This window comes from Crinia signifera, chromosome 11 (assembly GCF_055691185.1).
Source record: "Crinia signifera chromosome 11, ASM5569118v1, whole genome shotgun sequence".
Classification (NCBI taxonomy): Eukaryota; Metazoa; Chordata; class Amphibia; order Anura; family Myobatrachidae; genus Crinia; species Crinia signifera.
Genome location: NC_139227.1, coordinates 98,448,913 through 98,462,068, shown reverse-complemented (window position 1 = coordinate 98,462,068; position 13,156 = coordinate 98,448,913). Strand labels below are relative to the sequence as shown.

The window sequence follows — 13,156 nt, the reverse complement described above, 5'->3', positions numbered from 1 at the left end:
CCAAACCATAATCCGCTTTGGATCCCTCTAGATCTGATCCGAACCAAATCCATGTTTGAATCTTATCATGGTTTTGGATTGCAAACATTACATTATTTTAGCTATTTGTATCTATTTAAAGCAAGAATTAATGATTTGTTATCTGTTTCTGACCAAACCGAAATCCAAATCCAAAGCAAAACTCTCCGGGCCAACCACACCTCCAGACCACGCACACACCTCCGAGCCAACCACACCTCCAGACCACACACACACCTCCGGGCAACACACACCTCCAGAAAGCATACCTCCTGGCCACACACACCTCCGGACCAACCACATCTTTGGACCACACACAGCTCCGGGCTACACACACCTCCAGGCCTCACATACCTTCTGGCTGCCCACACCTCCAGGCCAACCACACCTCCTGGCCACACACACCTCCAGGCAGTCCTCACATACTTTCTGGCTGCCCACACCTCCTGGCCACACACACCTCCAGGCAGGCCTCACATACCTTCTGGCTGCCCACACCTTCTGGCCAACCACAACTCCGAACCAAATACAGCTCCGGACCACAGACATCTCCTGGCCACATACACCTCTGGGCCAACCACACCTCCGAACCAAACACACCTCCGGACCACAGACACCTCTTGGCCACACACACCTCCGGGCCAACCACATCTTCGGACCACACACAGCTCCGGGCCAACCACACCTCCGAACTAAACACACCTACGGACCACACACACCTCCGGGCCAACCACATCTTCGGACCACACACACCTACTGGCCACACATACCTCCTGGCCTCACATACCTTCTGGCTGCCCACACCTCTGGGCCAACCACACACCTCCAGGCCTCACACACCTCCAGGCTGCCCATACCTCCGGGCCTCACAAACCACTGGTCCACCCACACCTCCCAGCCACACACACCTGTGGGCCTCACACACCTCCTGGCTGCCCCCACCTGTGGGCCACACACACCTCCTGGCTGCCCACACCTCTGGGCCACCATCAGTAAAAGCCGTCTTCTTTGTGTATCCCTACCCAGGTGAGAACCGCGTCATGATTCTTTCTGAATTGTGGGACCATTTCTTCACCGAAATCCTGCCAACACTCCAGGCTATATTTTACCCTGTCCAGGTATTGTCCCGACAGCTATGTGATGTGTGTACACCTAAACCACAAATGGTGTCTCTTCAAGTAACACTCACAAGTCAATCATTGCGGACCCCAGAAGGTGTATGGAATAGAAGGAAAATGGGTGTGTCTTTGTAGAAATGTGGGTGTGGCTTATCATATCTAAGTAAGATGTGACTGGAACAGGGCGTGTCTTTCTGAAGAATGTGATCTGACCTTGGGGTGTACATCTGTTGCCTTTTATAATGTTAGGAGCTGTGAGAATATACACATTGCAGTAAATGGCGGTCACTTGACCCCGAGTCCATACTATCTCATCAGCGTCCTTGTTACAGCTTTAAATTTTAATGGGACTCAGTTGGGCCCAGAGTCAACACAACAAATGCCCACATTCAAATCTGCCGCTCTCTATGTACATGAGCTGCGCGATAGTGTCAGACAATGACTTGTCACAAGCTTCATCCATAGGTCGCATTCAGTCATATGGCGTTCATTGCCCCACTGTGTATTAGTTGGGTCTCTCCTGAGCTAGCTGGTTTGCAGAACCGGTTTCCATGCTGTACTGTAGTTAACGGGACCAGAAGAATTCAGCTCAAAGATTAACCACAGCCAGATAGAACTCGCCCTCATTACACCGCACACGCATGGAGGTCCTAGTTGTTAATTAACGCTAAATTATATTTTATCATTGCAGCTGGTGTTTAATAGCTGCTTTTATTCCTAATGAGTTAATGATTAGCATCTACAGAGCAGTACAGCTTCCAGGTGTCCTTATAGGGGAGGGGAAGCCGATGTACGTAGGAAATGTTTTACCGGTAATGGGCCGCATGAATAAAACACGGTATATACAGCTGGACACAGCACAGGTCCCGCTAGGGATGGTAAGACCCCGGGACAGGAGATCTCCACAAGAGGCTGCCACAACTTTTTAGAATAACTCTTAATATTGGGTCTAACCTTTACACGGGTGAGGATCATACGGTCGACAGATATTAAATCAACGCGTTCTAGGTTGCGTCATGGAGATGGTCAACGTGTTTTTCACTTTTTTGTCAGTTCAGCACATGGACCCCCAATTAGTGTATCGCATACCGCTTTACTGTTCCCAGTTGCAGTCCGAAGGGATGAAAAACTTATGAAAACGTTCAGAAAAAAATGTGAAAAACTCCTGTCAACCTTTTCATATGCCTCCCCCCCCCCCCCCATTGCCTGGTTGCCTCAATTATGATCATATCCTATTGACACATATTAATGGCGTTGCTATTGTGAACGCTGTAAACCCCCCACCCGGGACCCTAAATCTACTGTAGGGTGACCAACTCATCCCTTTAATCCGGGACACATATTAATTACACAGGTTCTGTGGCAGTTTAAAACCAGGTGAAATGGAGTCTCAAGGTGTGGCAGTTTAAAACCAGGTGAAAGCCAGCCACAGAACCTGTGTAATTAATCTGTGTCCGGATTAAAGGGATGAGTTGGTCACCCTACTCTACTGTTGCTGTACCCTTCGCTCCTTATTATGTGCACCATACTGGTGGGTAAAATGTCACAAAATGTAAATATGACATTTAGTAAATAGTTACAATATTACTGTAGTAACTAAGTTAGATACAAGCTTTATCCACCGGTGACGGCTCCTTGTTCCCTGCGGCACAAGTCCGTGTAGCAGAAATATTCTGATAGAGGTTACACAGGGTTCTGATATTGCAGTAATATTTTATTTATATGCAATAAAGAAGATGCCAGTGTTGGTGGCACCCTGATCATTTATTAATACTGCATTTACTGAGACTGGGAGCATTCCAGAGACAACACAATTATAGGAGGAAATGTGATGAGCTTGGATTGGTCAGTGGGATTTAAAGGGGCGACTGTTATAAAGGAGAAATCAGGCTGGTTTTGCCCTTAGTAATATCACCTTTATACAGTAATATCACCCCTTTCATTTTGCTGAAAAATTGCAGACAATGTTTGATTTGACATACAGATTTGCCCTTGGGGTTACTCTGCTGCACCGAGCGTCTTCCTCACTCAAAATGTGTATCTTATTTACATGAATAAATAATGGGAGTGACAAAACCACATTGCTAGGTGTATGAGGACACATCCAGGGCCGGTGCAAGGCACCGAAGCGCCCCAGGCGAGGGGGGATGGGGGCGCCCCGGCGCCCACCCGCTACACGGGGGGGTCCACACGGTCTGAGGGGTACCTCGCCAGCAACTTACAGAGCCCCGTCGGGTGCCGTTGTCCAGCCAGGAGAGAGGGATCCGCCCGTTGTACCACCCAGCCGGAGTGAAGTACTGCCTGCTTCCGTCCATCATCATCTGCCGGGTGACAGCATGGGAAGCGCTTCTGATTTTGAAAACACTGGCCACACGCTGATTGGCTGAATCTCAGCCAATCAGCATGCGGCCAGTGTTTTCAAACCCAGAAGTCCCGCGTCGCCGCCCGGCGGATGATGATGGACAGCAGCGGGCAGCACTTCACTCCGGCTGGGCAGTACAATGGGCGGCTCCCTCTCTCCTGGCTCTCTCTGTCCTGGTCCTGGACGATGGCACCCGACGGGGCTCTGTAAGTTGCTGGGGGCACCGCAGGTACCCCTCAGATCGTGCGGACCCCCCCTGCTGCATATAACCCACCCCACCGGATAGCGCCACTGGGACCCCACTGACAGACCCCCTGCTGCATATACAGTAGCGGGGGGGGGGGGGGGGGGGGAGTTCAACTCCGCTCACCTCCATCGGGGGGGGGGGGGGGGGGGGTGGAACTGGCTGCTCCGAACTTCCGCCCTCCAGTGGCCGGCGCCCTAGGCAAATGCCTAAAGCTGCCTTGTGGTGGCGCCGGCCCTGGACACATCTGCAGTGACTATCTGTGTAGAAGGGTGCGTTGGGTTATCATGCAGTCTCTTACAAGACCATGTCGATGTTCGCCATGTTTCAGGGCCAGGAGCTTACGATTCGTCAGATCGCTCTGCTGGGCTTCAGGGACTTGGTGCTGTTGAAGGTTCACCTGGAGAAGACTCTCCCCTTGTTGCAGTCACAGATCCCACCACCTATACTGCAGATGCTGCTGGTCCTTCAGGTAGGGTTCCCCAGATGGAACATTGTTTGGGCCAGTTGCTTCACTGGAACTGTTTATTTTGGATAATGTAGTAAATGTATGATAACCATTCACGTCTCAGCAGCCTGAAGAGCGGATGTTTCCCCCACAGAGCCGTAACTGGGGTGGTGCAGAAGGTGCCACTGCACACAGCTCTAGGGGGGGGGGGGGGGGGGGCGCTGTTGGCGAAACATCAATTAATAGTTTTAATTACTTTCACTTGCAAGCATCCCTCCTTTTTGAGGCCTGGTATCTCCTGAGTATCTCAATCAGTAGGGTGCTTGACTTGAATGCAATAGGTTATGGGTTATAATCCTGGGTATGGCATTGTATTGAAATATGATTTATTTAGAACCAATGTGTCCTGCAGCACTGTGGGGCCCTATGTGAAGCAGGAAAGAGGACGGGTTCTGTGTAAGGTTGGTGAATTAAGCTATGCAGTGGGCTTGTAGGTTTGACAAAGGTAAATCATCCTTGGGACAAGTTTAAGGTTTGGAAATTTGTTATCAATGAGGAGAGTTCCAGAGAATAGGTGCAGCACGAGAGAAGACCTGGGAGTATGGGAGAGAGGTGTTATCATGTAGACATAATGGTGATGCATTGATTTATTTGCAGGGTATTCATGAGCCTTCGGGCCCCAGCGAAGGTTATCTGAAGCTGGAGGTGTTGGTGAAAATGGTGGTGACACCGTACCTGGCCACATACGGAGACAGAACCTACAGCTACGGTATGGCATCCTGTCTATTTGGTAAGATATCTGTATTCAATCAGTGAGATTGGCAGCAGTTCAATGCATAGGGGTACATTTATTAAGCAGCGCTATTCAAAACTGCCTCATCTTCGGGAGGGAGACTTATAAGGAGCAATTATATTATACTAGTTAAAAGCCTGTCACAATGCTGGCTTCTGCAATGTACTTACACTTTGAGCTGTGATGGTTTTTATTTTCATTTTCAGCTGTGACAGTTTTTAGCCCCCAAACTCTCCACCCCACCCCCAGTCCCTATCTCCAATCTCTTTCTTCACAGCTCCCTCCGTCCATATCCAGCAAAATTTGAAACAGATCAGTGTCCCTGCAAAAATTGCTTTAATTTTCTGTTATAACATCTTTTTAGCACACAAAGGAGGTTTTTCAGCATTCCTTAGGTGTAACACAAGGATATTCAACATGCTGCTGTGGAACTACACTTCCCAGCATGTCCTGACACAGATTTAGCAGGCCCTATTAGCAAAACTGTGGCAGGGCATGCTGGGATGTGTAGTTCCACAGCAGGGTGAAAGGCTGCTTGTTGAATACGCCTGGTGTACAAAGTCTTCTCTTTTAATCAATGCACTAAACCCCAATTCATCTGCTCACTGAACAAGACCTACACTGTTTATTCTGTTTGGTACGGTGGGAGCGTAAATGGGCGGATCAGGTTTTTTTTTTCATCTGCGCATGCGTAGCCTTCGCAATGCGCAGGTGCGGCGACCTCACACCGCTCACGGACGGCTCTCTCCGTGCGAAAAAACCTTTCCGCTAGAGCACGGTAATTGTGGGCGGCATGTGGGCGTTTTATGGGAGTGGCCGGAATAATGAGGAAAACTGGGCGTAATCATGGGCGTACACGGGGGTGTGCACATAAAATGCACGGTGCCACAACCGCCTCGATCGGCGAACCCACCGTGCATTTTGGACCAAAACAGATAGCTCCAGACCACCCCTAGAGATACCGCATGAGAGCGGACGCCTGGGTCTGCAAATTAACGCTGATTACTGCTCAAACACATACACCTGAATGTAATAAGCAATGCTGCTGGCTATTAAGTGAAAACCATTATTTCACTACCTGCAAGCCACACACAGCCCTCAAACACATTGGAAGCTTATCTTTCTACACTTCTCAACATGTAAAGGTTGGTTTCATTTTAGGTAAGAATCATTCTAAGACCTGCTTATATATGTCCAGGTAGTTATTTTATAACCATCTATACCCATTCAGAAAGTGTTTTTTTTCTACTTTAAAAAGCAGGACACTCAATTCACAGAAGTCGACATGTGTCAACTTTTTCACTGTAACACAAACATAACAGTTTTTTATATGGAAAAAGACACATAAACCACATCTAAGAGCATCAATGATGTTTTGGGACTCAATTTCTACTTGCACTGTGGCGTATGCTCAGATATACGGAAGGTGTTGGTGGGAAAACGGACGAGATCCGTCCGTGCACTTTGGCGTCTGCTCTGATGTACGCCAGGTATCGGTGGCTAAGAGGGAGATCCGTCCATACGCGGTGGCGTACGCTCAAGTGTATGCCACTCCCCATTGTCGGTGTTTGTGACCATCCGTGTGCGGCTGTTCTGTGGGCGGACTTTGGCTCACCGCGAGCGTACGGAAAATGTACGGTGAGACGGACCGTACGTACGTTTCACCGACCTAAGCAGAATAAGGCCCTAAGTTTTTACCCAGCCTTTACCTGGGTGAGAATAGAAGGACAGGCGTAATTGGGACATAGGCCTTGTACAATGGAATGCAAGTGCAGAGCTTCTGTATTACATACACCACGTATTGTGCGCTACCCAGCACACGGCGGGCTCTGCGTGACCATTAATATGTCAGCCTTTATGGTTGGGGCAGTATAACGGCATGACACCTGGTGGTTCCCACACTCCGCCGTGTGGGAATTCTGCAGCCGCTGTTATTTCTGTGCAGGTAATTAACCCCGTTTGCTCTGTTTATATTGGGCTATAATTGCTAATCCAACCCCTTAAAGACTGGAATCTTAGTCAAATATTAATTCTCCGACTCGTTGCTCTGTCAGCTGGATATTGCTGGTGTGTCAGGTGGGAATCGGTACATCTGTCAGAATGAACTTAGGTCTACAGTCATTAGGTCGACCCCATTAGGTCGACTGGCTGGAAGGTCGACCTGATTTAAGGTCGACATGGGCCAAGGTCGACATGACAAGGTCGAATTTGCATAAAGGTCGACATGAGGAAGGTCGACTAGTCATAAGGTCGACATGGGTTTTTCACTGGTTTTTTTATCTGAATGTCGACACAGTCGACATGGACACAGTTGGCAATGAGAATCGGACCCTCGCTTCGCTCGCAATGCATCGGGCACGGTGGCTCGCTTCGCTCGCCACAGCTTTAATAACCTCCTCCACGCCCTAGTGGATGGTAGGGCACATGTCGGCTCAAAAAACTGTGAAAAACCCCATGTCGACCTTATGACCAGTCGACCTTCCTCATGTCGACCTTTATGCAAATTCGACCTTAAGTCATGTCAACCTTGGCCCATGTCGACCTTAAGTCAGGCCGACCTTCCTGCCAGTCGACCTAGTGGGGTCGACCTAATGACTGTAGACATAAGTTCATTCTAATAGATGACCGCTTCCCGTCAGGTGCTATAGGCTATTTGCACCCAAACCTGAATATGTTATATCAGCTGCAGTCTCCTATGTTAGCCAATAATGCAGGATACACCTTTTCTGGGTTACAGAGGGACCCCATGTCTGCCCGGATAATGAAGATTGCTGCGGCAGGTCAGGATTCTGCCAAGTGTGCCATGTCTACCCAGGAGGGCTCGTGTCTGGCATGATAACCATGCACATGGCTGGGAACCTGGCAGTAACTGCAGATGGTGCCTCATGGCATGCATGCAGGTGGTGCCTCGTCGGTGCCTCATGACGTGCATGCAGGTGGTGCGTCACGGCGTGGTGGTGCCTCATGGCGTGCATGCAGGTGGTACCTCATGACGCGCATGCAGGTGGTGCCTCGTGACGTGCATGTGGGTGGTGCCTCATTGCGTGCATGCGGGTGGTGCCTCATTGCGTGCATGCGGGTGGTGCCTCATTGCATGCATGCATGTGGTGCCTCGTCGATGCCTCATGACGCGCATGCAGGTGGTGCCTCGTTGGTGCCTCGTGACGTGCATGCGGGTGGTGCCTCGTCGATGCCTCATGACGTGCATGCAGGTGGAGCCTCACCGGTGCCTCATGGCGTGCATGCAGGTGGAGCCTCACCGGTGCCTCATGGCGTGCATGCAGGTGGAGCCTCATGGCGTGTATGCAGGTGCCAGGTGCACACTGTAAGACTCATACTAGTGTCTCCGTCTTGTTTTGGAGACCCCGGAGTTTGCATGTTGCTCGGCATATATTTCAGCCTAACAAACACTTAGAATAATAGAACGTCCCCCTGGGCTGACTGCCCACTCTGCCCCGGGAAGTGTGTGCGGCACTGACAGCCACAGTAACTAAGCACATTCAGTTCCAAGCAGCTGTACCATTAATGAGTGACTCTGGTCACAGCACTCTAGTGTTCCTGTTGGGAAGGAGGGGATGAGTGGCGGGGGAAGGGGGGTGCCAGAGAGCTATTGTGTGCCCTCAGCTGTTTGGGGACTCGGCCCAGATTCTGCAGTATTCCCAGAATCCTCAGAGTGAACATTGAAACCTCAAACCCCCCCAGTTGTGGATACGCAGGGCACCAGCCTCATGCCAATCCGATGCCATCATCACCATACAGGGGAAAGAGAACAGTCACTGATTCTGGGTTGTTTTATTGGATTTCTTTTTCTCTTTGTAAACTCATTCCTCTGTCATTTGGAAGAGGATGAGGCGCGTACTGTGCAGCTGCCACTTTGTGGCCTGAAGATTAAATGAGGCTAATGAAATTAGAATGTTGGCTGTGAATTCCATCGCTAAGACCATTGCCGGAATCCTATACAGATGCAAAACATGGTGCACTCCATGGTGAATACCCAATTAGGAGCAAGAACTCGACCAATGATCAAATGATGGCTGGGCTTTTGCCATCAAAGCTTTCGATTCGATGGAAAGTGACCATCGCATCAAAATAATTTGATAAAAGAAAACATTTACTTGATTTGTACAAAAAAAAACAAAAAAACATTTTCAACATGCGCAAAACCCCGGAGCATAGTCACCATTGGATGGTGGTAAACATCAGAATGTCGCTATCAAAGGGTAAAAAAACACTACCATCGGTTAAAAAGCATCGATGGTTTGGAAACATCGCATTGCGATGTCCATCCCTAGATCATGGGTAAAGTTATTGCACTTATCAGACAAAAAAGCCGCTTGTCGCAGATATGCGTGCTCCTGTTTCCCGGCGTTCCTATTTGAAATCAGGTGACCTGCGTTGTATGGACCAGCGAGAATTTAAAAGAAGATCAGCTGTACCCCACAAAATAGCCTAGTAACATAAGATAACAGTATAGAAGTATATTATGCTTTTTTTAACACTGAAAAAAAGATAAAAGCTTTTCTCTGAAAAATGAATGCTCTCATAAAATTTGGGGTACATGAACATGGGTGTAAGTACATATTTGGGTCAAATAAAGGCACTTTCAAAAACAACATATGCCCACCTGCAATCCTAAAAATATGTTTCCCACTGATAAAGCATATCTTGCACTCCCATTTCCATCACTGTCACCCCAATACGGACATCTCATTTTTGGCTAATCAAAAATAGTTAAAAACTTCAAAAAAGGGCCTACAGTATTTAGTCATTAAGGGGGTGGCCAAAACGGTCATCGAGATCTACTCACAGTTTTCTCGTTTTGGATCTGTAGAACGAGCCGGTTAGGAATGAATGCAGCACATGTTTGGTAATGTGACAGTTAGTAATGACTACACCGGTGCACCAGCTAAGGGGTCTGGGAAATGTGACAGTTAGTAATGATTACACCTGTGCACCAGCTAGGGGAAATGTGACAGTAAGTAATGACTACACCTGTGCACCAGCTAGGTAATCTGGGAAATGTGACCGTCAGTAATGACTACACCTGTGCACCAGCTAGGGGGTCTGGGGAATGTGACCGTCAGTAATGACTACACCTGTGCACCAGCTAGCTGGTCTGGGAAATGTGAGTTAGTAATGACTACACCTGTGCACCAGCTTGGGGGTCTGAACAACTTGAACTGTTGGTAGATCTCGAGGACCGGTTTGGCCACCCGTGGCATATGATAATTAGATGCCCCCTGTATGAGCACTATCACATACCCTCCAACATGACCCATTGCATTCGGTACACAATGCTCTGCTCCTGGACTTCCCTGGTAATGTAGGATTGCCAGCACCTGTGTGGAACTAGGTAATTGACGAGAAGCGTGTTTCAACACAGGTGATGACAATCATACATTACCAGGGACGTCCAGGAGCAGAGCATTGTGTACCGAATGCAATGGGTCATGTTGGAGGGCATGCTATCACCCACATAAAACCAAAACCTCTGTTGACTGCTGTCATTAGGGGGTTCTGAACCAAGTCCCGACATATTTAGCCCAAAATAGGGATTGATTACGGATGGCAATTCAATTCACTATCATTTGTCTCCATGGATGGCACCAGTGTTACTTTTCATCGATGACATGAACCCATTGATGGCTTGAGCTGTCCACGGGCACCACCAATGGGGACACATTATAGCTGTGGGACAATCAGAGAAGCAGGACAGAGCAGACTGCAGCATCGCCATCGGACCTTTATCATTGCAAGCAAAGCCATTGATCAGCAATTTTTATTCACCATCTATGAATAGAAGTGATTGGCCTACTCTACAGAAGTTTTTAAAATAAGGTGCTTTAGGAACGAAAGAAGTGCTTATTAAAGTCTATACAATAAGCAGAGAGTGGAGTAAGCAAAGGTAGAGAAAGCAGCAGCCATGATAAGCAATGTGAGTGCCCAAGTCCTACGAGATACCCCTAATAGTCTCAGAGAATGAGGCGACAGCCTCGCTACTAAGAATGCAGAGGAATCCTGACATTCCGATGTGAAGTAAGAGACGCAGATCATCTCCTGGCTGTCTGCAGAAGAAGATGTGATGTGAAGATCTTCAGAGAACCAGGATGGCTACAGAAATCCAGAGAGACAGGTCTATGAGTCTGTCGCTCCTCCGAAGTCACCCTCTCCCCTCGTTCACTCCTGTGCAAGATTGAAGAGTGTATGAAAACTCTTAGCGTCAGGAGGCATTACCCAGGAATGTCATCTGATGTTTCAGCACCTTGACATATATCCCACAGGCTAAATGCTGGGTTGAAAAGTTCAACATTTCAGAGTTAGTGTTTGGTGTCACAGCAAGTCTGTGCCCATCTCATCCCCAATGTCATGTCTTGCATAGCTCTGTGATATCGTCCTCCATACACTACACCAGTGAGTCTGTGCTCATCTCATCCCCAATGTCATGTCTTGCATAGCTCTGTGATACCATCCATACACTACACCAGTGAGTCTGTACTCATCTCATCCCCAATGTCATGTCTTGCATAGCTCTGTGATATCGTCCTCCATACACTACACCAGTGAGTCTGTGCTCATCTCATCCCCAATGTCATGTCTGGCGTAGCTCTGTGATACCGTCCATACACTACACCAGGGAGTCTGTGCTCATCTCATCCCCAATGTCATGTCTTGCATAGCTCTGTTCTATCGTCCTCCATACACTACACCAGTGAGTCTGTGCTCATCTCATCCCCAATGTCATGTCTTGCATAGCTCTGTGATATCGTCCTCCATACACTACACCAGTGAGTCTGTGCTCATCTCATCCCCAATGTCATGTCTTGCATAGCTCTGTGATACCATCCATACACTACACCAGTGAGTCTGTGCTCATCTCATCCCCAATGTCATGTCTTGCATAGCTCTGTGATATCGTCCTCCATACACTACACCAGTGAGTCTGTGCTCATCTCATCCCCAATGTCATGTCTTGCATAGCTCTGTGATACCATCCATACACTACACCAGTGAGTCTGTGCTCATCTCATCCCCAATGTCATGTCTTGCATAGCTCTGTGATTTCGTCCTCCATACACTACACCAGTGAGTCTGTGCTCATCTCATTCCCAATGTCATGTCTTGCATAGCTCTGTGATACCATCCATACACTACACCAGTGAGTCTGTGCTCATCTCATCCCCAATGTCATGTCTGGCGTAGCTCTGTGATACCGTCCATACACTACACCAGTGAGTCTGTGCTCATCTCATCCCCAATGTCATGTCTTGCATAGCTCTGTGATATCGTCCTCCATACACTACACCAGTGAGTCTGTGCTCATCTCATCCCCAATGTCATGTCTAGCATAGCTCTGTGATAGCAGTCCATACACTACACCAGTGAGTCTGTGCTCATCCTATCCCCAATGTCATGTCTGGTGTAGCTCTGTGATACCGTCCATACACTACACCAGTGAGTCTGTGCTCATCTCATCCCCAATGTCATGTCTAGCATAGCTCTGTGATAGCCGTCCATACACTACACCAGTGAGTCTGTGCTCATCTCATCCTCAATGTCATGTCTCACGTAGCTCTGTAATAGCCATCCATACACTACACCAGTGAGTCTGAGATCATCTCATCTCCAATGTCATAGCTCTGTGATAGCTGTCCATACACTACACCAGTGAGTCTGTGCTCATCTCATCTCCAATGTCATAGCTCTGTGATAGCCATCCATACACTGCACCAGTGAGTCTGTGCTCATCTCATCCCCAATGTCATTTCTAGCATAGCTCTGCGATAGCCGTCCATACACTACACCAGTGAGTCTGTGCTCATCTCATCCTCAATGTCATGTGTGGCGTAGCTCTGTGATACCGTCCATACACTACACCAGTGAGTCTGTGCTCATCTCATCCCCAATGTCATGTCTAGCATAGCTCTGTGATAGCCGTCCATACACTACACCAGTGAGTCTGTGCTTATCTCATCCTCAATGTCATGTCTCACGTAGCTCTGTGATAGCTGTCCATACACTACACCAGTGAGTCTAAGCTCATCTCATCTCCAATGTCATAGCTCTGTGATAGCTGTCCATACACTACACCAGTGAGTCTGTTCTCTACCATTGAGGATCAATAGGTTTCCACCATCGGTAACTAACAGAGGGAATTCCCACCTGCACTATGTGG

At 48.4% G+C, this 13,156-nt stretch overlaps 1 protein-coding gene across 2 annotated transcripts in view; it reads left to right on the top strand.

Annotated features, from left to right (window-relative positions):
- Positions 1-13,156, top strand: part of PRR5L (proline rich 5 like) — a 46,622-nt gene that overhangs the window by 28,509 nt on the left and 4,957 nt on the right. Inside the window, exons 6-8 of one of the 2 annotated variants that reach the window (XM_083163859.1) lie at positions 1,045-1,136; positions 4,074-4,214; positions 4,848-4,959. In XM_083163859.1, the coding sequence (XP_083019985.1) occupies positions 1,045-1,136; positions 4,074-4,214; positions 4,848-4,959 (345 nt within the window). Of the gene's footprint in view, positions 1-1,044; positions 1,137-4,073; positions 4,215-4,847; positions 4,981-13,156 lie in introns of both variants that reach the window. The other variant, XM_083163858.1, reaches the window with a different exon arrangement.